General features: G+C 39.1%; 1 protein-coding gene across 1 annotated transcript in view; it reads right to left on the reverse strand.

The window, feature by feature from the left end:
* Nucleotides 1-13,596: 13,596 nt before the first annotated feature.
* NPR3 (natriuretic peptide receptor 3) overlaps nt 13,597-25,326 on the reverse strand; it is a gene marked incomplete at its 5' end in the record, with an annotated part of 44,284 nt that continues 32,554 nt past the window's right edge. The window contains 3 exons of the mRNA XM_084225909.1: nt 13,597-20,510; nt 23,399-23,486; nt 24,961-25,096. Of these exons, the coding sequence (XP_084082035.1) occupies nt 20,399-20,510; nt 23,399-23,486; nt 24,961-25,096 (336 nt within the window). The 3' untranslated portion in view covers nt 13,597-20,398. The remainder of the gene's footprint in view (nt 20,511-23,398; nt 23,487-24,960; nt 25,097-25,326) is intronic.

A 25,326-nucleotide genomic window follows, 5' to 3' on the forward strand; every position in this document is an offset into this window, starting at 1 on the left:
AAACTGAAACAGGCAAATGTATACAGACAGCTTATTGTGTCTGGGTTTGGAGATCACTTGTGCTACCAGAAGTAAAGATTAATGGATTTGGATCTTTTTCAAGGCCTGTGTCTGTCTGCTTCCAGCATTGTGCATCCGTGAATACATGAAGTCTAATTAAGATTGCCCATGAAATGGAATTCTGTGAAAGGTTGTGCTCAGGCACGGGGGACCCTGTGGCTGCTGTACTAATCAAGTGCCTAAACTCAGGGACCATGGCCTTCCAGGTTTCAGAAATGGGTTATTAAGCACCAAAATCAGAGGGAAGAACAGAATAAACATTTTACTATTCTCAGTAACCTCAAAAATGTGCAAAAGTGGTGTCTTGATGTTTTTCTTGAGCACAGACACTTTGCAGAAGTCCCCTTTTGACATAGCATAAACCCCTTCAATTTTTCTATTCAGTTCTTTTAATAAAAAAGGATGCTTGCAAATATGCAAATGTGTTGTCAGGTTTGCATTACCTGAGACATGCAGTTTTTGGTTCACAATAGAGTAATAGCTTTTGATCAGTACTCTGTAAATCCCTGCATGAGAAGGAGGTAGGATTTTTTGGTTTTAATAGTTAGGTTTAGGGTTGATTTAGATCAGTATGCCTACAGACAGACAGACAGACAGGTCTGCTTAATTGCTATAGATTGCATTTTAAGTGCAATGTGGATGAATACACAGCAGGTCTGATAAACAGCTATAAATTGAAGTCTGTGAACCATAACTGGTGCCTGGATGATTTGTGTATAGTTCCACTAAATATGTACTCCATGCATGTGACATATACTTGGGTATTTATATGTGGAGTTAAACTAGCATTAAACTCTGCATAAGTAGGAATTAGGGAAGATGAGAAAGAGAGGAAATACAGAGGAATATAAACGTGGTGAGAATAGAATGAATGAAAAAATGCTTCAAGGTAAATATGAGAGAGCAAAGAGTGATTTTGTGAAAGGGTCAGGGAGTCAGGGTTATTAAAAGGGTAGCATAGTATAATTCACAGAGCAACCACCATGTGTTAGTTTTTCCATTTATGAAACTTTTTTTTTTTTTTTAAGCTGAAAGCCACACAGACATGTTTGGATTAACTTCTGTATTTTCTGCTATCTGATACCAAATGTTCTGTGTTGCATTTATACAAAGCGAGCCTTCTAGACAACATAAGGTTTTTCAATTACAGCAATATACCAGCTCTCTATTAGTGCTGTGGGAATACATCCAGCAGACAGGAAATAATTTCTATGAGAAATGATTTGCACTTCAGCTTGATTAAGGGCAGCACCATCAGGATCAGTTTTCTGTTGCATGGCTTGCTGTCCTGACTATTATTTTCCTTCTACTTGCATGAAAGTGAGAAATATTTAAAAACTGTAAAATTATGTGAGAAACAATCACCTCCAAAATTCCTCCTGGAATGGCTAGACAGTTTTTTTCTGACACAAGGCACTGGGAAAAATCAACATGCAGTTCCTCATGTCCATGTATTCTTGTGAAAGCTCCAAATCTGGCTGAAGACCTGCCCTGGGTTACTGTTGTGGCTTCTTGCTGTGGTTGTTGCAGTGTTCAAGTGCCTCTCTCAGGAAAGCCGTGAAAGGTTTGCACAGCCTACAACTTTCCTTTAGTTACTCTTCATGTTAGGTGTGCACTGTACCATGCAACTTTCACCTAGTCCCACTGTGGTGTTTTAGCACAGAAGAAATGTCCAGAGAGCCCATTTTTTAATTGTGTCACATCCCATTTTCACAGATTCAATATAAATTGGGGTTTAATTTGCTTTTTAAAAATACCCAAGGCACAGGAGTATCTGACAGAAATATTCTGGAAACCCATCACAGAAAATGCTGTATTTTCACAGACAGATAACTGCATAAATTCAAATAGGAGTTGTAGCTCATGTTTATGTATGGATCCTTTGCTTCAGGACAAAAAAAAAAATCACTAATTTATATAGACTGGGAGAAATTCCTCCTCTGGGAAGGCTTTACATGATGAGATTTTTCTCAGCTTTCTTTAAACCATCTAACCGCTGCAGAACATAGGGTAAATGCAATGAAATTAAAGATCCCTTGGAAAATCTGAGTACTTTCTCATTACTATTATTATTCTCCTGAGTAATGCATATATTTCTCACCATCAAAAAAGTCATAATGTCCCTTATCAGGAACAATCAGCCTCCCTGGTATCTTTTTCCAGCTACAGCAATAGAACTTCTTTTATATTAATCCAATATCCACATCCAGACATAAAAATGAAATCTCGTTTTAAGTTAATTGAGACTTTAATTACTCTACAGTATTTCAAAAGGGAATAAGTGAAACCCAAAGCAAATTTATGTTCCTTAGTTTTGTGTTTAATGCTGACTATGAGTAGTCAGGAGTTTGGCTGGCATGTTTTCTTTACCTTTTAAAATGCTAAATATCACCCTCTTTAAAAGTTTTCCTCCTGCCTCCATCTCAAGATTTCTTCAAACTAGCTGCTAGAGTGAATTCTCTTACCATTGCAAAGAAGAAAACAACTAAAGAAGGGTCTTTCTGTCCAATGGTCAGTAATTATTCAACAGAGAAATCCCATAAAAGACCAGATTCAGCAACTGTCCAAAACAGTAGAAAACTGAGGAAGCAACTGAATTTTGCAGGCCAGGTTACGTTTTCCATGTCAGCAACATAAAAGCTAAAAATTGTTTCAACTGGTAATACTTAGAGGTTTCAAAAGCTCTATCCCTTCTAGGAGTACTGAGCTCTTTTAGCATGAACTCCTTAGGACAGGAGAGCCCATGGGGTACTTGCTTCTCCTGTGACTGCAGTAGAACAGTTTCTAAAACTAAAGATTGGTGATCAAAATCTCTCAGATCTGGAGGTTCCTATGTGTGCCTTGATGGGTAAATCAAATTAAAGTGATGATTCCTCTCCCATGCCATGTTATTCCCACTCAGCTCCATCAATTTCATGGGGAGAATGTGGATAAAAATAATGTCCAGCACTGTGCAAAAATCAGTTCATAATATCTGTAAGGGTTTCCCCCCTAATTAAAGAAGTTAATTTAGTTAACAATATCCCAAACATTTTGCACCATTAAATTACTTACTTCAATTCAATTTCAAAAATCCCTATTAAAATCATCAGCTAGTACTTCTCAAGAAGAGAAGGCTCTAACCTTCTCTAGCCACAGTTGAACTTAGCTAGGTGTTACAAACTTCCCTTGTGCTTATGTACTCAGAGTGTAGTCCTGTGAAAAAATTCCCTGCTGGGTACTTTTCAAATCTTCTCTTGCATTACTATATCAGCCCAGCTTCAATGCAAATGAAGGATTTTCTTTGTGAATTCCCCAGAGGTGCTTCTCTGCTTTTCCTTTACTTTAACATAGGTTTTGAAACTTTTCAGACCAGAAAATAAGATCAGAAAATACCTCTTGTAAACAAGAAGTGGTGAAGTATTTTGCTTGGAGACAGAGTTCCTATGTCTTTGGGAACAATGTTCCTTGAAACATTTGTTATCATTTCCTCTTTTAAACAGTTAAATAAAGAGACCTTAAACCAAGGGTTCACAGCCATACTAGCAAAAGGTTAAGATAATATTTGTAGATTATTTTTTCATCAATGATTTCAAAGGGGAAAAGCAGCACAATTTAATTTTAATTGCTGCTCCCATTTCCACAGAATGGTGTGTATTGATAAAACAGATGTAATCACACTGCCTCTGGACACTCTTACTCACCGTGTATGTGGACATGGTGAATTAACTAGAACTGAATAGGAGGAAGTATGGGTTACATGAAAACACTTTAAACTAGTATGTAAATACTTTATCAGAAATATGCTTTGTACAATGCTCTTTGAATCATTTGGCAGCCAGTCCAAGGGGCTGATTCCACAGTTGCTCGTGGTCCCAGTGAGACAGAGCTCCAGGTGTCCTGGAGCTCTGCAGGGCAGCAGAAGGATCAGCTGCATCAGTAAATCACCATCTCCTCTCACCTTGGGCAGGGGCAGAGGTGCATTGCAGGGTTTTGCCTTCTTTTTGAAATAGCCCAAGGGGTTGTTAGTGTACAGCAAACTTGTACACTAACCCTGTCCCTAAACTTTCCCAAAGTGTCCTCTTCTGCCATGAAAACCATCTTACACTGAACGCAAGCCCCATGTCTGTGCTGAAGGAACTTGCTGGAATGGTGGGGGAATAATTTGCAATTTACTCCTGGTATTCAGGAATCAATCAAACCTTGATGAATCTTTCAGAAAAACAATTTGTATCTGTGGCTTTAGTAGTACAAAGAAAAGGTCCCATAGGATGGAGAGAAAAGAAATGAAAGAGTAAGAGAGGAAGATTGGAAGCCACTGATGTGCAGAATGGAGAAAAGATCCAGCCAAGCAACCCAAGCATTTAAAGAAGCTATAATCCTGGGGAAAAGTGCAAAGTAATTTACTGAACTAAGTTTACATACTACTGGGGCTCCATGCACAATCTCTAACAAAAAAAAAAAGCAGATTCTTTTTCCTCGGAAGAATTTGGAATATTTTAACCTTTAATGAAAGAGTAGAATTAAATGATCTTGAATATACTGCCCAGTTAATGTATTTTCTTCATTACTGATTAATTAAGTGACCTGAAAATATGTGAAGACAGAGGAACAGATTCAGATCAAAATTAAATGAAACAAGGTTTTTTTCCCAGCCAACAGCAAATAAAACCACCAAAATATTTCAGGTTACCTGAAGTCTACTGCTAAACATAAAATCAAGGGTTTTTTTCTGATGATTACTCGGTTCCACTCTTTTGCCCTTTGGTCCAGCTTCACAGCTGATACAGGCATTTGACCTAGAGGGCAAGAAGTGCCCTCTTAGGCACTTAGAAATAAATCCAAGTAAAAAGCCAAGAACAAATGCTGCAATATTTTTTGTCCTGTCTGTTTTTCTGCATCTCAGATAACAACCCCAACCTTTAAGGAATTCCACCTTGATAACCAGATCTGGTTCAGAAATCTAATCTGACATCTTTTTCCATGTTTCAAACTGCAGGAATGACAAAGAAAAACAATTATTTGAAAATCCCTATTAAAAATTTTATCATGAAACTGTTCTCATAAGTGAATGAATTAGGTTTAGAAGTAGCCTGAAAAATTCCTTATGGGTTTAAAAATTGCAGCAAGTCTCCAGGGAGCTAGATTCTGAGCTATAAACCTGCCAAAGTACACAGATCTATGCAGTGTAGACAATGTTTGGGAGCTGACAACTTTCCACATGTCTCCTGTGTTAAATCACACTGTACACAGACTAAAATGTAAGGTAAAAATGATAAAGCTAGGAAGAAGGAAAATTCCAGATAGTAGTAGAAAAACAAAAATAAGAGTAGTTGTTCCTAATCTAACAATTCTTCCTTGTTTCCTTTGATTTGCAAACTCCTGTGGAAATTATTTAATGTTCGTTAGCCTTTTAGATGTGCTTTGCAAAAATGTTTATCCTTCCCCTTCCTTGTCTTTTTCCTCTGTTTATTTCAATGCCAAATGAAAAATAATTACTCCAACTTACACTACCATTCAAAACTGTTATTGTGAAATGAGCCTGGGATGGCTGGTTGACCACCAGTTCAGTGCTTGGATTTGGCCTGGCTAGCAGCAGGACAACAGAGATAATAAATGCTGAACCCAGCTTTGATTCCTTCCATTAGTAGTGACCTTTAGCTGTTTCTCTCTGCCACTCACTCTTATCACCTCCCTGTACTTAGCATTTGCATGAAATCTGAACTCCAAGTATCTTTAAGACTCATCCACCCCTCTATCAAACACAGTTGAAAATAAAGAACTGTTTCAAAACTTCCCACTGATGGACCAACTACTGGACGGCATAACCCCATTCCTTCAGTAAACCAGGTGGGCACAGGGGAGAGCATAATGATGCCTTTAAACTACAGAAAAGCTTTGCTACAAAACTCTTGCTTCCACCTCTGGTTATTTTTCAGCAAATAATGTTGAAGTAACATTTACCTTACCTTTTAGTAACTCCTATGTGTTCCATGCTTGAAAACAGCTGTTTAAAGGAAAAAGTAAAAGGACTCTTTCTCTTGCAGAAAATACTCTTTTTTTTTTTTAATGGGCTGAAAGAATTTTTTTGGTTTTGTTCAAGAAGTAACAGCCTTTCCAAGATTTTGAAGAAAAGAGTATTAAGAGCAGGGCACAGTGGCGTTTCCTTTTTTCACTGAGTATATTCAGATTTTTCAGGCAAGCTCACATATAAAGCTTTTTAGATGTGATCACCAAATCATTAGTAAGAATGGCAATAAATAGAAAATAAAAAAAAGAAGTTTCATAAGCTGAAACAGCCATTGAAAACCTTTTTATCCTTGAATGTATTTTGCTTGATAGAATTACATACAAGTATTTGTGAGAAATCTTGCACACATGTATTAAGGGTGGGACAGTGGAAAAAATTCTATCAGAATTTATGTATTTTGGTAGATCATGCCTTGGACAATTTCTAAAGCTTGTCTTTTATTTTTAAAAGCTGAACACTGAGAGAGTTGTGCAAAGAAGGATGTACCAGGAAGAGAAAAGAGTCCTCATTTCCGTTAAAAACTGTTGTTTCTCAACTATTAGTTTTCTCCCCAACTATTGGGGAGAAATCTATGTATATATGGAGGAGGAATGATTTTTATGGCACATGAAGCATTTAGTCTTGATATTTTGAAAAAAAAAGCACATAGCTACACAACCTGGCTCTGTTTCCACTATGTACTTAATGTGTGCTTGTAGTGCTTCCAATATTTATGTGGCACAGTTAGACAGAAGACAATGTGTTGTGCATGAGAATGCATCAATATAATTTGCCTACATTTAATAAGTTGCAGTTAAAAACATTAGGTTTGAACTAACAGTGTAGTATAACATGACCACCTTGATTTTTAAACTGGAACTACAATAGGAAACATTTTTTTTGCAACACTGCCCAGCTTCCTGCCTCCCACCTAGGATACTAACCTTGAAAATCATGAAGTAATCCAGTTACCCCTGCAGCCACAAGGGAGCCTAAGCAACACATGAAACACAGAACACTTGAGCAGTGTAAATATAATGTAAATATGTGGGCATTTAAAGCAACCAGAGCTGCAGACCTGAAAGGTGATGGTTTTGACCAAAAGCCCTGCTTCAGACTGCATTTCTAACACAGGTGTTTGTCAAGCAATGACTCAGGGTTTGTTACATCCACAGGGCTCTTTATTTTCCAATGTTTTGAATTTTCCTATACACTTTTCTTCCTATTTCAGTGTCTTCTCCCATATGTACATTTGTGAAACTACTACTGAGAAGAAAGATGTTATCAAAAAGGCCATAATATTTTTTTAATGTATTAACTAAGGAATTGGGTGTTTAAGAAAATGTGAGAGCTGACTTTTTAAAAATACCTCTGTTTTCCAAGTGATTAGGTGATTTTGGATGCATTGTTTATACATGGGCCTGCTTGAGTCATCTACAGTAGATGTGATTTCTCGGGCTTTGACAAAGTCAAGTTACATCAAAGTATCTCAAAGTAAGCATCCTCTGCATGGAGAGATTTAAAACCACTGTTTCTTTTTCAAAGCCTTGGCTGCTACATTTGGAAACATTTTAACCCAACCACCCTATTCTGATGCAAGTAAATTGTGGCATTTGCCCGATAGTTAATAGCAATATTTAGCCAAATCAACAACAGAAATGCAAGGGCTGCATCAGATGCCTGATGTGTCACGGGGCACATCAACTTATGCAGAGTTTCAGCTGAAGACCTTATTCCACAAGGAAAACCACACTGGCATTCAGCCAGAAGATTAAAACATTCTTTGGGAGGCAGCACTGATTGTCAAGGCCATGTGGTGTGCGCTGGTTGATGTTTCCATAGGATTTTCCCAACCTTGTGAATCCTTGTTAGGGAATGCTGCTGCCAGGGTCTGAAACTCTTCTCCTGCAGTGCAGTTCTCCTTGCTGCCCAAACAGAGGGCTGTAGGTCTACAGATAAACTCAGCTTCAAATTTTATATGCCTCAAGGGATAGGAAGGATTGTGCTGGCACCATGGGCTGCGTAGGGGTGTGTCCTCCTCCCTCTGTGATGGCACTATCCTGTTAACATTAGTCTGCCAAGTTAGGTACATCATGTTCTAGCAGGACACAGCTTCCTAATGATGTTTGTTTGACAAACAACAAACTTTACTTCCAACAGGTGGTCTGTATGGAATTAAAGGCTGCTATATTGCAATTGGATTTTGGTCATTCTTACAGTTTGAGAAATCTGAGCAAAGCCACTTATTTCTCGTAAAAAGGACTTAAAACTCAAAATATTCTACAGAAAATTGTGTTGTTTTTTTATAGGAGAAAGAAAAAAATAATGACACTGATATCCATGAAAGGATCCTGAAGGAATGGAGTTTTTCATAGTTAGTTTTACTTCTGCTGCAGGGCAGAAATAAAATCAGAGTCCCATAGAAGCAGAGTCCCTCAGTATCAGCCCCTGCTGCCGTTAAGGGGGGTAGAGCAACACTCAGAGCAGGCCAGGGAGAAAGGAGCAGGATGCAGCACCCCTCAGCACAGCCTGAGGAACACAGTGGAAAGAACCCTGCTACTGAGATTTGTTGTGTCAGGCTTCCAGCTTGGCTGGAAGTTTTCTTCCAGGAGTATACAGTCTGGGGGCCTCTTAAAAGTAAGTAAACAAAAATTTTAAAAATGGCATTAAAGGAAGAGAAAGAAAGCACGTAGAAAAACTGGCAGGCAGAAGGAAGGACAGAGGTTAGGTGTGGAGTAAAGGAATTGGAGAGGATGATGGAGGAAACAAAGGGAAAAAATAACAATGTGAAAACAAGTAATGAAAGAAGTGACTATAGAAACAACTGACAATGTAAAGGAGTGAAGTAAAATATAATCTCTTATGCAGACATTCATGATTAGGAAAGGTTATTTCTCTTTCATTTTTATTTCTTTGGCAGAGAAGGGGGAGCTGTAGGGAGGAGGAAATTAAGTGTTTGGTACTGGTGCCGATGGAAAATTTTGTTTCAGCTTCAGCTCAGGCAGAGAAAGAATTTTTCCTGGTCAGACCCAGGTGAGGGGTTACAGAGCAGTGGTGTCTCTGTCCAAGGCAGAAATCCTTAATATCTGTATTAATTTGTCAGGCCTTGACTAAGGAAAGCAATATTAATGAGACTTGAACATACTTGCCACTGGCATGTGACATGTGTCTATAAATATTTAAGGAATGATGGGATCACTTAACCACTCTTTCTTCATTTCAGCCTCAGTTCCCATCCCAAACTGAACTGGAAAATTTTTTAAGCACTTTGGCTTCTCTCAGTTAAATTAACACCCCCACCCCTCTTTCTATACCTCTTTTCCTGTCTAGTTCTTCTGAATCACTCTCTCGAGCTATGTCCAGGCTGCTTTCAGCTTCGGTGTTGAAGTGCAGCTTGTCACTAAAGGCACCTTGGCATGTACATAAAAGAGAATTGAAGGTGGAAATGACCACCCATTAAATCACCTCATCCCTCCAGTCAGTGTGGGATTGTTCCTGCAGTACTCTCCCCAGGGCCTGGGGTTTTAATGCTTTGAGCAACAGAAATTCCACCTCCACCCCCCTTGGAAGGAGTGCATGAGGGCTAATAGATCACACTCTTATTCAATTTTTCCTGATACATAGCCTGCATTTGCCTTTGTTTGATGTCTTCACTCTGTTATTCATATTTATAACTGGTGCTGGGTGAATCCCAGGTGGTTCTAAGGTTTATTTCTGTTTAAGAAGGCATGCAAAAAGCCAGAGACTACTCCACATTCTTTAAACCTTTTGGTGCCTTCCTGACAGGCTCTGTTATTTCTTCCCTGAAACTGCCCAGGACCCAGTAGAAAGCCCCATTTCTGTCTATCCCAGAAGGGTAGAAGATTGGATACTGGCCAGTCCCCTGCTCCGGTAAATCTATCCTTAGAACAGAGACTAAAGACCTCATCTCTTCAATCTACAATATGCCTTTTTCTCAGCATTACCCAGTAGCCTAAGTCTTCCAGTTTAATTTCCTGCACTCATCAGGCTGTTGCTGTGCTTTTTGTGCTCCCTTAACTAATTGAGGGGTTTATCAATCTGTTTTTATTGCACTGCTTCCTTTGATGTCTGAGCACAAGAGAAACTTCTTTAAGCATTTTTTCTTAAGAAAGAAAGGTATTTCTTAAGCTGTTGTTTCAGTTGATACCCCATGAAACTCTGAACTAATCAAACAGGAGCAAGTGGGATCCCTTAATTTGTTCTGAGGAACCCTTGTCCAGTAGGATTTAGTCAGGGGGGATGTGAACATTTCCTCTGGACCCTCCATCCTGCATATGGAGCCAAATACTGCAGAAGAGTCTCAGGGTACTCCATGCTTTAAGCAGGCCTAAGCAAAAATCCAACTTAATGGTTCCTGGCAATCCAGTTAGCAGGAGCACATAATACATGTGTGCAAGGCAATGACAGACAGTGTTGCCAGGACTTTCTCACTATCTGAAATTCTTCATAATGGGAGGAGGCTCCTCCCTCTTCAGATCTTCCTCCCTCCCTTCAGCTAGAGGGATTGCTCCTACTACTGTCATTTTAACAAATACCAGTTACCAGGGCTGCAGCAATGCCAGATCATACCTCTGTTCTTTAAAGGTTGAAGAGGGATTTAAATCCATGCTGCTGTCAAAATGGCTCCTGTGCTACAGTGAAGTCTGTCTGCTCACTCTTCCCCTTTGAAGATTAAATAACGATAAAAATTGTTCTGCTGCAGCAAGAGAAATAAAAAGGGAGAAGTCTGGTAGTCTAGGCATTCACATTATGGGAAAATTATTTTAAAATGCCTTTACCTGAGGCATTATCATTTTTTATGCAACAGTAAATTGAGTATACACTGTTCTACAAATAGCATGTTTTTTCTCTTAGGACACAGGAAGACTGCAGTTCTACATCTCATCCAAATGCAGGATGCTGGATTTCCTCCAGTCACGCCACTACTGCTCTAACACCAAGCAGGACAGGAGGAAGAGGCACAAGCACCACTTCTCCTATGTGCTTTATATGGTTAAAGTGTGCTTTTAGACTGCTAGACCTCAAAAGGGGAAGCTTACTGGCTCACAGGCAGCACAGTGGTGGTTGTTGGCCTTTGGAGGTGCTCATGTAGTGAGCAGCTGGGGACCTGGTCTGTTTTCATACCAGAAAAATAGAGGTGGGAGAAAACCAGAGCTTACATAGATATGAGCTTCCTATGTCACTGTCCCGGACAATTATAAATACATGGTTACATTTTTTGCCATCAGTTAATTTTTGAACTATATATACAGGTATCAGAAACCTGAAAGCAGGGATTTATTGTCTAAATTAAATGGCAATATCAAGAAGTAACTGACACTGATAATAAACTGCCATGCTGCCAGAAAATTAACTGGGAAGTGTACTTACTTATAGAAAGGGGAATATGATTATTTTTTTCTGAGGCAGAGGACTAAAGGTCATCAAACCAACCTTAAAGTGACACAGGAAGACTTATCAAGAGTAGGATGTGTACACAGGGAGACCCTTTTTGGCTCATACAAGCTTTACAGACTGTAAATTATGGTTATTCCTAGGAGGAAAGAAAAGAGGTTCTGTCAGTTGTACAATTACTTTTTATTGGCATGCTCTTTCAACTCAAGAAAACATTGGCTGAGGTTCAAGACCAAGATTTGGCTCAAATGCCACCACAATTTTTCAGAAATGTGATGAATGTTCCTCAAGAAATAGTTTCCTAAGGAAGCCACAAAAATGTGTCCAGCTAGGTTTCAAGATATCTAAAATGATATCCAGAAGTTGCTACCACTGAAGATCAATTGCCTTAAGTAATTTCACCAAATTACATTTTTACCTGTCAGACTGGCTGAGGCTCACTGACAAAGGGATCTCTGACACATTTGGATGAACAGTTTCATAAACTTGGATGTATGTATACTTCTACACAATTCATCACACCCATCTCAAGCATTTATTTTGAAGGATAAGCTATTAAAAAACAGTAACAGTGGAAGACAGTCCTGTCACTGTGACATGTTGGCCGGAGGGTCATATACTGAACATCAATTCAGTCAGCAATCTCTCATGCCTGAGTGAAAATATTCCCAAGCCCGAGTGAAGTCTTTGTTTTAGAAAAGCTGATGAGACTTTTTTCAGTTGCTGTCAATGAAGGCAAGATGTCAAAAGTCTGTCTGCCTGCTGTCTGCCCTGAAGATGTGTCCCTGTGATTTAGCAGGGTTAAAGCATTAACTACTCTCTGTTCTGGAATATTTAGAAAATTAGCAAATGTTAGTAAACTAATCTTTAGCTTACCCTGACCCGAATATTAAATTGCTAGAAGAGTCTGGAGATGTTTCATGTAAAATATCCACTTTTGTCCCCAAAACACCTTTAATGGTTACTGCAGTTATCTAGAACAGAAAAGGCTATTTGTACAATTTTTCTATGATGCTTTATACAGAAAATTTCTAGGTACTTTCAGAAGATTCTTGTCTGTAATGGGATGAAGACATAAAAACATAACCATCAAGCAAAAACAGGAGAAATAAAAATTTTTATTCGCAAAACATGCATATAAGTGTATCTATAAGGAGGGAGATTTTAAAAAAACTAGAGTCTAACAAACACTGGGAATATCTTCTACAATTTCAGAAGATTAGTATCTTTGGACTTTTAATCAGCTATACAAATTGGCATACTTTTTTACAGTAGTGAGTTAATTAAATTTAGGCTCATATTTAGAGATTAACCAGTGAAAGGCACTGCTGCTAGGATATTAGTTCAACACTCCCCTAACTGAATGGGCCTCTCCAAATCTGTATTTTTACTCTGTTTTTTTTTTCTTTTCTGCCCTGTAGAAAGGTCCATAGTTAACCCTGAGGATTTTTATCTGTCAACTCTCCAGTGAATTCTTAATACTTGAAGTTTTGATACAAGTGTGACCAGATACTTCTTCCTCACACTCATTTCAAGTTATTTCAGATTATAAAGGCCTGGCATACTCTCAAGCACAGATCTTAAATCTGGCAACATTGCTCCAACAGACGCATACAGAAAGCAGAAGGCTAGCCAAAACAGGATAACGTGAAGACTGTATTTAATAACACAGGAAATCAAAATTCCCCAAATTTGGTAAGATTGCTGCTGAGAAATGAACTTGTAGCTTAGTAAAATATATAAATTTTGCTCCACTGCAGGCTATAAAAATTAATGCTTGCTAGTTCAGGTTTCAATGCATTTCAATAGTTTTGTTCCTAATTACTTGCACTTCTAGACAATTGAGAATAAATACAAAAATATTCAAAGTTCATTTGGAGTTCACTGGCTAAAACCTTTCCCAGATCTTGAAATGCAAAGGGGGAGATTTTTTCCCAAGGAAAGGTTAGATTGATTCCCGATTTAATCAGTTGCTAAGCATTATTAAAATCAGTGGTTTATACAGTTTCTTAGACCAAGAATAACCCTCCTGTTATTAACTCTGTACCATCTGACAGTACTCTCTTATGTGGAACAGACCAAGGATGTAGTAAATAGATGACAAAAGATACCATAGAAACAGGTGATAAGGTATTCTTATGTCTTTAATGGAAACATTTTGTTACAATTTAGGTTATGTGATATTCTTGCATTTTTTTAAAAGTGTGAAAGAAAATGCACAGAATAAAAAGTCAAAGGACACCAGTGAATGTAGATCTTTTAAATGACCAAGTCATAGAAGAAATAAAATACATTACACAAATAAACAAAGGTTATATCCACAGTCATGAATACGCACCCTCCTCTACACAAAAACAACAATAAATAAAATCACATTATATGCAAATAGTTCTACTTACATCAGTACAATATACTGTGCAGCTTTCCATTTGTTTTCTGCTCAACTGGCACTAGGTTTCTCTTTTGCCCAGTATCTTTCCATTTATAGGGAACAGCATCACCATAAAAAAGGAGACAAAGTTCCTTATAGCGTCTATCCTGAGTCCTGTTAGTTTTTGATTGTTACACCCTATGCACAAGAAACACAGCAAATTCTACCCATTGCCTTCATCCTGCCTCTCCAAGTTTTCTCAGCACTTTCAGACCTGCCCAGTAAAGACTCTCTTTTCTGAGAGAAAGAGAAGTCCAGACCATCCCCAAGAAGAAAGCAATGCAGCTGCACTCTGTCTGCCTGCTGCTAATGCACACCACCAGTGAAAACTCTGTTGGTAGCTGAGGCATGGGGGGGCAGAATTGTGTGCTCCCTGTGCATACCAGTTGACATTACAAAAGAAACCCCTAAAATAAGATTTTTTTTTTTTTTAATACCGATTTTGGTACATATTTGTTGCTCGCTCAGGTGTTCTCTGGAAACATTCATGTCACAGAAACACCAAGGAACAGTTCACACAGAGTGGATTTCAACCTTTCAAAGATTTGTCATCTAATGAATCCACCTAACATTTCTGAATATAGCTTAACATACAAACTGTAACAGTGTCAGATTATTCAGAGTAATCTGTCTTTGATGCAGAATACTACTTTAGTGGTTAGTGAGAGATTTTGAGGGAACTGTAAGCCTCTCCTTTTTGCTAGTTTTTTATGCTGTTAATTTGTTGTGTGTCAGTTAGGACCTCCTAAAAGGTAAATCCTGTGAGAAATAATACCTTAATAAAAGTCTATAGTGATACACTGGACACGATTAAACATTAACCCAAGAAAGCCTCAAAACTGTGGCAGCCTTATCTTCTTGATCAAAACCAGCAGTAACTCCATAAAAAGTCCAACATTAACCTTTTTCCTTTCTTCCTCCATGCGTGAGATAAAGGGGGAGCTGCATTTATGACAGACTTAAGGTTTCACTGGGGCAAAGCACAGTGCTCAGGCTTTCTGTTGTTATTCTTTAGAAGAGAACAGACACTATTAATGTCTGCTGCACAGCTTGCTGACCCTGCAGACAGCCAGGTCTGATGTCTCTCACAAACAGCTATTTGTTTTAATTTCAACAATCATTTTTCATCAGTCTCAGAGCTCAGATGTTAAAAGGTATCTGAGAATGGAAAACAATTCAGCCCTCAAGCCATCTGAATTAATTTCTGCCTCTGAGCAGGGATAGGCACAGTGCAAACTCTTCCGTTTCTTCCACTTGAAAGTTTTCACACACACACAAATCTTTTTGTGCTTTCAACAGCAAGAAGGAAAAGGGGGGGAGGAGAGGCGTCACACGCACAACATATCTGAAAGCAGAACTTTTCCCAGCGTGTCCTTAAAAATACATTCCAAGAGCAATGCCCGTGTTTCTTTGTTTCTAAAAAGGGCTAAAACTGACTCCTACAAAACATGCACTTTGAAATTTATCCCTTTACAGCTCACTCTTGTGAGGTGAGTTACTAGGGCATGTTGCTAACCAACCAAAAAGGTAATAAACCATTAGAAACTGGTACTTCTGTTCCCATGTGCCCTGCCATGGGGAAGGTGGTTGCTAGACTTGACATCATTTTATAGCAATAACAATAAGGATGAAAAAACCCAACAGGTAATTCTAGGTCCATAACTCTGATAGTGGCTGGCATGGCCATGCTGTGTTGACACCACGAGGTGTGCTGACATCTGAGCAGCGCTCAGCAATGAACCACGTCTGAAATGGCTCAACACATAAAAGCCAATACTCTTAGAGAGGAAAGAGCATTTCTGACTAAATGATAGAAAATGGCTGTCTTCTTTTCAAAGTACTTCTGAATCTAGACAAAAGAACATGGGAAAAAAAAGGGTAATTAAAGACTGTTCACTCGACTCTTGGAGAAAATGAGGAAAAATAACCTTAACTTCTTTACTGAAAGAACCAGAATGCCCACAAGGCTACACTCTGAAGCACAGAGGAGGGCAGTGAAGGATGTGGAACTGTCTTGAGCTCCGGAAAAGGTGGACTGAATTGCCAAAGAAATTTATGACCAGGACTATTAGCTTCCTGTCTTTGATGTCTATTCTTGGCTTTCCAGGAGCATTATGGCATTCATGAGGTGAAAACATCACTGGAGCCAAGGTCAGCTAAGGCTGATGCAGCCTGTTCTACTGCAAAGCTGAGAAACTCACTCCGAACTGCTTCACGCCTGCAGACACTCACTAAGGGACCGAATTTACTTCCATTGAATCAGTAAGAGGGTTTTTTTGTCAGTTTAATGTGTGATTGTATTTCTAAGCCAAAAAATGAATCAGAGATCAACCTCCCAGTAAAACATGTTGTTAGGGAGAACATTCTTTATTTTGTCCAGCACAAATGTTTTCAAAGCATTAGCTACACCTTAATAACTCTCCTCTGAAAAACCCCAGCAAAATACTTCCAATAATGCAATGGCACATTGCTTAAAAACAAATTGAAAATACATCAACATGGTTTATTTTCAGAAATTAATTAATACAACACTTTAATAAACTGAATTCTAGTCACAGTCTCCCAAAGTGCTCTCAATCACACTCAATCACAAGTTTAAGCAAAAACTGAATGTTTTCAGAGCTCAGCTATGTCTAGTCCTCAATGAAGCACACTAGAGCAGGAACTGGTGCTGGTAGTAGTCACAGACAACTCAGAACCCACAAACTGTCCATAAACAAAATTTTCAGAACTACCAGTGGCCCAGGACAAAGCACCTAGACATCTGACTCTGAAGCTGTGGCTTTCAGGAAACTAAGTAACAGATACTTTTACAGTTCTGCTTCATCTTTGTCACTTGCAGTAGAAGCCTGGGTGTTGAAGTTATGAGGGTAAAAAAAGCAGGAAAACTTTCCAAAGGAAGAGGATTCTGAGGTGAATCAGATATTAAGCTGACCACTGTTCAGTAATTTTAATAAATACAAAATTAGCAGAATTTGTCTTTTACTCTTTAACAGAGTATGAAGCCACTAGTTCAATTTCAATTTAACCAGCACAACTGTAAGAATTACCAATAAATATGGCCTACACAGCCAGCTTTTCTTAAATTCAAGCACACGGCAAATCTCCCTTTGGTTCAGCCAGAGCCAGGATCACAGCCTTTGGTCCCAAGTGAGCAAAGCACTTAGAAGCTGAAGTTGAGCATATTTCAAGTGTGTTCTGAAGTGCTGAGCTGAGTCAAGGGTCTCCTTGTGCTTCTCTGTAATACAGATGTATGTTTGTAATATGGGCAATTTGTTGAAGCAAAAAATGTACATTTTGAAACCTCTTTTGAGGATCAATTATTATTATTTTGATTAGACATTCCCTTACAGAGTTCGGAGCCTAAACATTGTGGCATTGAGCTAATGCAGATGAACCAGAAAGGAAAAGTGCATTAGCCAGTAAAGAATCTCCCTGCTGAATAATCTAAACTCAAGGCAGCTTCTGATCTATGCTCCATGGAAGACTTGGGAACTATTAGCAAGAGGCCTGTGAAAGGCAGCTAAGAAGAGCAAGTTTATTTATGCTATGCAGGAATCTACTTATGTGAAATGTCTTAAATGATCTCCACACTTCCATGGGAAAAATGCATTTGCGTGCATCAATTTGCAAACATTAAAGCCCATTGATCTAAAATGCTTTAAGGTGCAAAGAAGGTTCACCTTCCTTGGGAGGTGCTGGGATGCACAGTTTTGGCTAAGCCTAGGTCAGCACCCCACCAACGGACATCTCATAGAAATACCTCCTGAGGTCATGATTCAAAACCCTACATAAAGGTTTTAAAGCATTAGAATTAATTTTCTTTTAAAAAGTGACCTTTTACTATACTTTTTTTATAGGTATCATAAAATGACATAATAAATAAACTGTCATGACAATTTATTGTCACAGCCAGATCTCCCATCTTCTGGTGGGATTCAACTGTGCATGGCACAGGAAAAATGTACATCTACACAATTGTCTTGATTCCAACCTAGCCACTGTTTGAGTACTAGTTCATACTGCAAAGCAAGTCACAACAGAAATAATTTCCACAAGAGCTTATGCTTCAAATTATACCCTCTTCTCTACACATTTAAAAATTTTCTTTGCCTTTTTTTCTGTGGCAGAGTAGTCAAATGGGAAAAAGAAAGTCAAAATACTGAAAGGCCAATTTGCAAAACCAGAAGTACATCAAAAGTATGTAAAAAAAATCCCAAACTTTAAGCATGCCCAGGGGCTAGACAAACTCAACTGCCTGGGGAAAAAAAAAAATCCAGAAACTAGTAAGTCTTTTTTCCTCCCCAAATCCTCAACAGTATGAATGCTGCCCTAGCTTACTTCTGGCGCACACGAAATAAAGAGAACACTTCAGAAAACTGTCCACTGATCGGTGCTGCTTTGGCTGAAGCACCTTTGTAGAGGTCACACAGGCCCAGACTGGGAAATGGGATGCTGGAAATCAACTTCCTCTAGTGGAGCTGCCTTGACAGTCAGGAAGCTTTGCTCTCTGGCTGCCTGGGACATAGGACAGTGTATCACAAGGGCAGGTGATGAGCCCTCCATATGCTAAGAATAAATTTAAATATAAGCAAAAAAACCATGTCCAACAACAAATAAAAGGTTGCAGAAAGCAGACACAGCGAGTTTTTGCTCTTCACTCCCAGGTATCCCAAAGTGGTTTCTCAGAGTTGGTAGTCTAGGGCCTAGAAGTTTTGTAGAAACCAGGCTTCAGAGCCAGTTTTGAGATTAACTTTCAAGTCTGGCTAGAACTGCTGAGACCAGAAAGCTCTGCTGATGAAACCAGAAGAGAATAAACCGAAATATTTAATGTACTCCTAGAATCATAGTCATAGCTCTGTTTCCCCTCTGACAGTACTTTCATGGATCTTCTTCACCACATGTGCAGTAAGCACGGTTCATTTCCATTTGTTGACTAGAAAGTGCAAAGCCCTCCTTTGTCTAGTATAAAATAACCTGTCAATTCAACACAAATCCAGTTTTGCCCCTGGTAAAATAAATGGCAAAATTTCCAGGGGTACTGATTGCAGCAGGATTAAAGTCAGCCTCAGATAGTGTTTTCACACATGATTCCTGAAGGTATTCCTGGGTATTTAATTGTACACACATGGATAGTTAAATCTCAGTGACTTCTATAGGACTCTTTAACATATGAAAAAATGCATTATTTACAGCATCAGGGTAATCATCACATAGACAATTCAGTAACTGCATTTGTGTTGTTTAAGTAACTATTTGAATGTTGCACATGCCTGGAGAAAAAATTTGGGCAAAAAATCTGTTATCATCCACAAAATCATTTCTCCTCCCCTAAATACTGGTTCTAAAATGTATTTACAGCTGTTGACTTTCCCTGCATATTACTCTTATCATACAAAATATATCTTCAAAACATCCTCTTCCTTAATTTTTAAACCTACCAAAGCAAAAATAGATACTTTAATAGAAAAATACAAGATTAAAAATATCCTAAAAAATAAAATGGTTGCATGGAATGTCATTTTTATACACACAAAAAAAATCCCCTTTTGAATTGCATCAGCTATACAAACACTTGCATATTTACAGTTATGGATGCAGTCCTGTGCTCACTGAAGTTAATGGGATTTTGCCATTGACTTCACTAGGAACAGGAGAAGGCATGGACTACATCTGCCCCTCTGAAAAGTCATGGCAGTGGACAGAAAAGAGTGTGGCAAAGCACATATTAGACTGAGGAATTAATCAGTCCTCTCTTGAGACCTGATTGTCTTCTCTGTCACTATTTCATGTGTGTGAAACTCCTCATCCTTCACTGGAGTTTTTCCCAAGTCCCACCAGCTAAGAGGGAGAACCAGTGCTTTGGACTGTGACACCACACAAACAAGGAAAGAATGGTTCATGTGTTTCCACCTGCCTGACTTTCTCAGAGGAATTAATTAGAACCAAGTGCCAGTTCTCTCTCAGAACTAAGGCCCGTACACCAACTTTCATATCCCCTGTTATCAATGTCAGTGATTCAGTGATGCAGGATCATACCCCAAACCAATCCCTTTTTTCCTTTTGACAGCAACCAGCACCTGTGCTTCTGAAACCATATTTTATACTCATGGATGAGATGCAAATATGGAAGGAGGTGGTAGAAGCAAAAAAAAAAAAAAAAAAAAAAAAAAGAAAAGGGAAAAAAATGAGGCATTCCCCATCAACTAAACCAAGATCTGCTAGACTTAATATATGCCTTAGGAAATACTGTCTTTACATATTAAGTACATCCTATAACATCAAACTGCATAATTTTCTTTTCTCATGAGATGAAAGACCATGTGGCATAACATGATTAGTAAATCATTCCTGAGCTTCTGAAAGAAATTAAGACAAAATTACTGCTTAAAGAGTGAGTTCTTCAAGAGCCACTTCTTTTTACACTGATGTCTTTGGTTGTGTCCTTTTCTCTAAATCTCTCTTTTCCCTAGGAAGAATGGGATTCCTTTTCATCTTCTTCTTTATGCAGCAGAAAAATGAGATCTAATGGAGTCTTCACGTAACTGCCGATGTTTCCCCATGTTACAGTCCTCCTGTTGAGTTCGTCTCTCAATAGTTATTCTGTATTTCTTTCTGCATGAAAGGAGAGGAAGAGAATGAGAAATCCTTCTCCAGCTACTGCCTAAAAGACTTCCCTTATGAAGAATGCCTGTAGGGGACAGCTGGGTGCCATTTGAAAAATGAAACGTGGCAGAATGTGAAACCCTGGTCAAAGATTAAAGTAGTTTGCCTCAGAACATTTTACCCAGGCTCAAGAATGCCTGTTAATTTCTACATGGCAGTCTCAAAGCACTAAGGCACAGACATTTGCCTCTTTGAAAATTTCTGATCTAAGTGATTAGGAGTTTTTGTGAAGTGTCATGTGAATTGTGTTACTTCATTGCTTTATATTGATCAAAGCCAATTTTCTTTTCAGTATGCTGGGAGGGGGGGAACTTTCTGCAGAGTTCAAACAACAGCTCTGACTATTCAGCTGCATTTCTCACTGAAACTATGTATTGACTAACTAATCTTCCCATTTCCCTCTGAGAAAGCTACTATGTTTGTAATGTCAGAGGAGGTAACATGATGAATTAAGAGGAGGGATGTAGAAGAGAGATAAGAAATAAACACAAATGCTCATGTATCAGACAAAGCTCTTCCTGTGTGTCTTCCTCTAGGGCCTTTTGAAGAAGTCTGCTATGCTTTGTACATCAAACAAACCCCTGACTGCCTTTTAGCTTCCCCTTTAATACGCAAATCTCCCCCCAAAATCATCAGATGATTCACATTTATATTTTATACGTTTAGGCTTCTACTCTGTCTCAGGACAAATTTTCCAGAAGGGCATCAGTCCAGCCCCATGTGCTTGTACTGCTGGAGGAGATGCATGGAAAAAACCTTGTATGCCAAGGAAAGCCCTGTTCCACCAGCACAGATAACAGGAGTCACAACTAGGTATGCAGCAGTGGAAGAAAGATTTTCACAACACCAAGGTTTTGATTCAAGCAACAGGGCTGAATAGAAAGTGGTAACCTAAAAGTTCCAAAAATACTCCCTCAATACTTGTGTCTGCATCAGTAAGCTCCAAAATAATTTGAAATACCTGTGTTGTTTAGTTTCATTATGTATTTTCAAGTCAGACCCTTACATGGGTCAGAGCATGCACAGTAGTAGCTCTTGCACAAGGACAGGTCCAGATTTTAGATGTACAGGTGTTTAAGTTCAAATCTGGTCAAAGTTACACGTCAGAACTACTCCCCAGACCTTTTAACTGTTTGCATGCACACTCAAAGCTGTATTTGTGTACTTGTTTGTGACAATTACAGATCCAAATGAAAGGTATATTTACAAGGGTAATGAAGGGTATATTTACAGTTTAAAAGCTACAGAAGCTGCAAGTACAAATTACTTCAGGCACACAAATGCTAAACCTACATTTTCTGAAAGCCTGACCCATGCACCCTGATTTGTTAGGGTTTCAAATATTTGTTTCAAATATTTATTCTAATGGTGGAATAAGGAGGTTGTCCTTGCTCCTGCTTTGAGCAATTGCAACCAGATCTCCAGAGTGAAATTCACCCACAGGGCTTTAGACATCTCCAACATATAGATCCATCTGACAGCACCTGCAGCTTTCTTCAGTAAACAGAGAAACAAGCACTTCTAAGAGACCTGGTTTAGCTTTTACATGAAGATGACATGAATTGCACAGAAGAAAAGTGCTCATTTCTCCCCTCTGAGAAAGACTGGGTGTTGAGCTCAGGTGTATTACATCTATTTCTACAGAGACGCACCTTTGCTCACATGGATTTCCAATCCAAATCTTTGTGTCAGATGACAAGGAGTTCTGTTCTTACAGTGATTTTTGCCTAGCTTTATACCAGACCAGGATATTTGTTGTTTTATTTCTTCTTCTTACATACTAATTCTTTCCCAATATCAGCAATGCTGCAGCCCACACCTAACAACTGTCATTTCTGGTTGAGAATCTATGCAAGATGCAAGAACCTCTGATGATGTAAAATATAAAGACAGATTTTTATTCTCTTTTTTATTTTAAAGATAGTCTTTATTCAGTCCAAGCCAACTTAATTGTATCTCAAACCCAAACAACGTACTATATAAGCACTGAACATATGCAAGAATAAAATCACCCTGCAGAATTTCAGTTGTAAGTACCAGATACTTGGTTCTTTGAAACCCTGGAAGTGTTCCTGGTGAATTGAAGTAGGCTTTGCCTGTTTTATTGTGTTAGCATTCTTTTATAAACACTTGTTTCTTAATGGATAGAATTATTTGATTCTTGTATGCAGAGGTAAATTCTATTCTACTATCTAGCTTTTCCATAGCAGGAAGATAAACTACTGCATACATAAGGTGCTGAATATGTATAACTAATTTATTCCATCAGTATAGGATCAATTATCAAGACTTTACATTTGCTGACTAGCAGTGTAAGAATTATTTTACTTAAGCATGAATAAAACACTGATCACCCTGCACTGACCTCAGCTTATTAAGTTAAATGCACAGCTTTGGAATCCAAATGCTCTCTTACACCAAAACAGAAATCTCTTTCTGTTCTGCAGTACAATTCCATTCAATACCAGGCAAATGATATAAATCTCTTGCAGATCACAGCCTGCACAACTGTGCTGGCAAGGAGCACCAAACAAAGGCAGCTTTCAAGGCCAGGGCACTTTACTAAAGCAACTGTGAATGTCTGGAACTCACTGGAATTACTTTCTTGAGCAACATTACTTAGGGATGTAAGTAGTTACAGGATGAAGACCCAAGTCAATAAAATTATTTGGATAAACACAAAAGGGCAATCAAAGTGTGTTCACTGTCTCTGGTGAAAATGTTACCACACACTATTATGGTGCCTCTCTGTCTCACACCAAGGATGTTCTGCCAGGAGCTGAGAAGTCTGGATGACAAATAAAAAGTTTACAGAACTTTCAATGAATTGGACTAACCTGAAGAAGTAAAAAGCCATTAGCAATCCTGCTCCAAGCAAGGCGCCCACAACGATTCCTGTAACTGCTGATTCTCCTAGACCACCTGCTTAAAAAGGGGAAAAATAAACAATCAGGGTTTATATTGAGAACTATCTGCATTCATGTATTGGAAAATACACACAATTAGGAAATTAGTGTCCAACATTAGATAATAACTAAAGCCTTTCAGAGCTCAGGACTCCATGGGAACCCGTTCCAATGTCTGCATGTTTACTTTTTGTCCTTGCTTTCCTTGGGCCTGAAAAAGCCTCCAGATCAGTGTCAGATGAAGGCACAATTCTGGAGATGTGACACAAGGGAATATTGTTAGGTAACTGGGCTGGACAGCTTGGTCTGAACCATAACACTGACCATGGTTACAGTGATGCACATAATGGGAATCAGCACAGAATATGCCTTGAGTCACTGTAACAGAAACAAGCCCATCTTACCTGGATTAGAATCATAACCCTCTATCACCCAGGTTTATTAAAAGGACTATGATTATCCAACAGCTCCTCAATTTTTTTCTAATTTCCTGAAGATATGTTGTTTTAAGTTAAAGCCATATGACTTTTGACTTGCTTAAATCTCAACAGAGGCAGAACATGGACAAAGTGGCTGAAGGGGAGCTCAAACTGGGACTGTCTCTGGGCTCCTGAAGAACAATGGCATTTTCATGTGCATGTAGTCTGCTCCCACTTCCATTCCCACCTGGGTTTGTGGAAAGGAACAGAGAAGGAACTCAAACTGCTCCCTCCTTTACCTTCATCCCTGACCCTTGGAAGGGATTCCATCTGAACAAAAGGAAGGAGGCACATAGCTACACCACACTGAAGCAGACTGTCTGTGTTCACACCAGTTTTTCAAGGGTTCAAGAATTATCAGGCTGGAGTTACCTTTTCACTGCAGGACTAGCAATTTGTCTCCTGTGAAAAGTTAAGGCCACCTTTTGTCACTGAGGCACCAGTATCCTCCTACCCCAATCTCCCTGCAGTGTCCTACTCACTACAACATGGTCTGTGATGTCAAGTATGCTGGGAAGAATGGAAACCTGCCCTCTGGAGGGTAGTCTCAGCCTTCTGAATTCACAGATGTCACCCCATTCAATCGTATTCACTCCTCCTCAGCCTACTGAGCCCCCCACAGTGCCCTCTCATAACACTGAAAATCATTCTGCACTGGGAGAATGCTGCTCCCACCGGCACAGCTGCAAATTTTCAGTGTGATTATTCTTTCCTGGGGTTTCAGTTACATCCCTCTTTCTGGCTAAAAGGCTCCTGCAAAGACCTAAAGCCTCCAGGGCTTTGGCCTGTGCATGATTACTGTTACTGTTTAAATTCAGGGAAATGATTCAGACCATGTAGTACCCATGGCTGTCAGACCTAAACCTCCCAAGCAGTTGGGGGAGAGAGAGAGCCAGTCACCATATCTCAGCTGGCCAACAGTGCTGCACAATTTAATATGGCCCATTATGTTGCAGCAACTCATGGACTCTCCTCTTTGGAGCTGGTGCAGAGGCATTAAGTCACTAAACTTACATGATTTACACGGTGTGTTGTTGGTGTGCTCTGAAACTCGGCTTTCATCGAGGCGCAGCCTGCCGTGGCTCCAGGGGTATTTCACATTCGGTCGAATTTCAAACCGCCCCTCCTTTCCAAAGTAGTCCCCAATCACCTATGCAAAGCAAGAAAGGGATGAAAATATTTTCAACTCAGAGAAGGGAAACAAACAGGAGAGAAGCATCACTCACTCACTGGACTGCTGTGGCATGATGTTGAATGTCAGATAGGAGGGCTGAAAGGGTCTGTGGGAGGTTATATATAGGGCATGGCCTGCCCTAGGGCAGAATCAGCTGAACAAAAGCATTCCTGACAGATGTTTATCTAATCTGTCCAGGAAAGCCT

Source organism: Fringilla coelebs (assembly GCF_963513975.1).
Source record: "Fringilla coelebs genome assembly, chromosome: Z".
Lineage (NCBI taxonomy): Eukaryota > Metazoa > Chordata > Aves > Passeriformes > Fringillidae > Fringilla > Fringilla coelebs.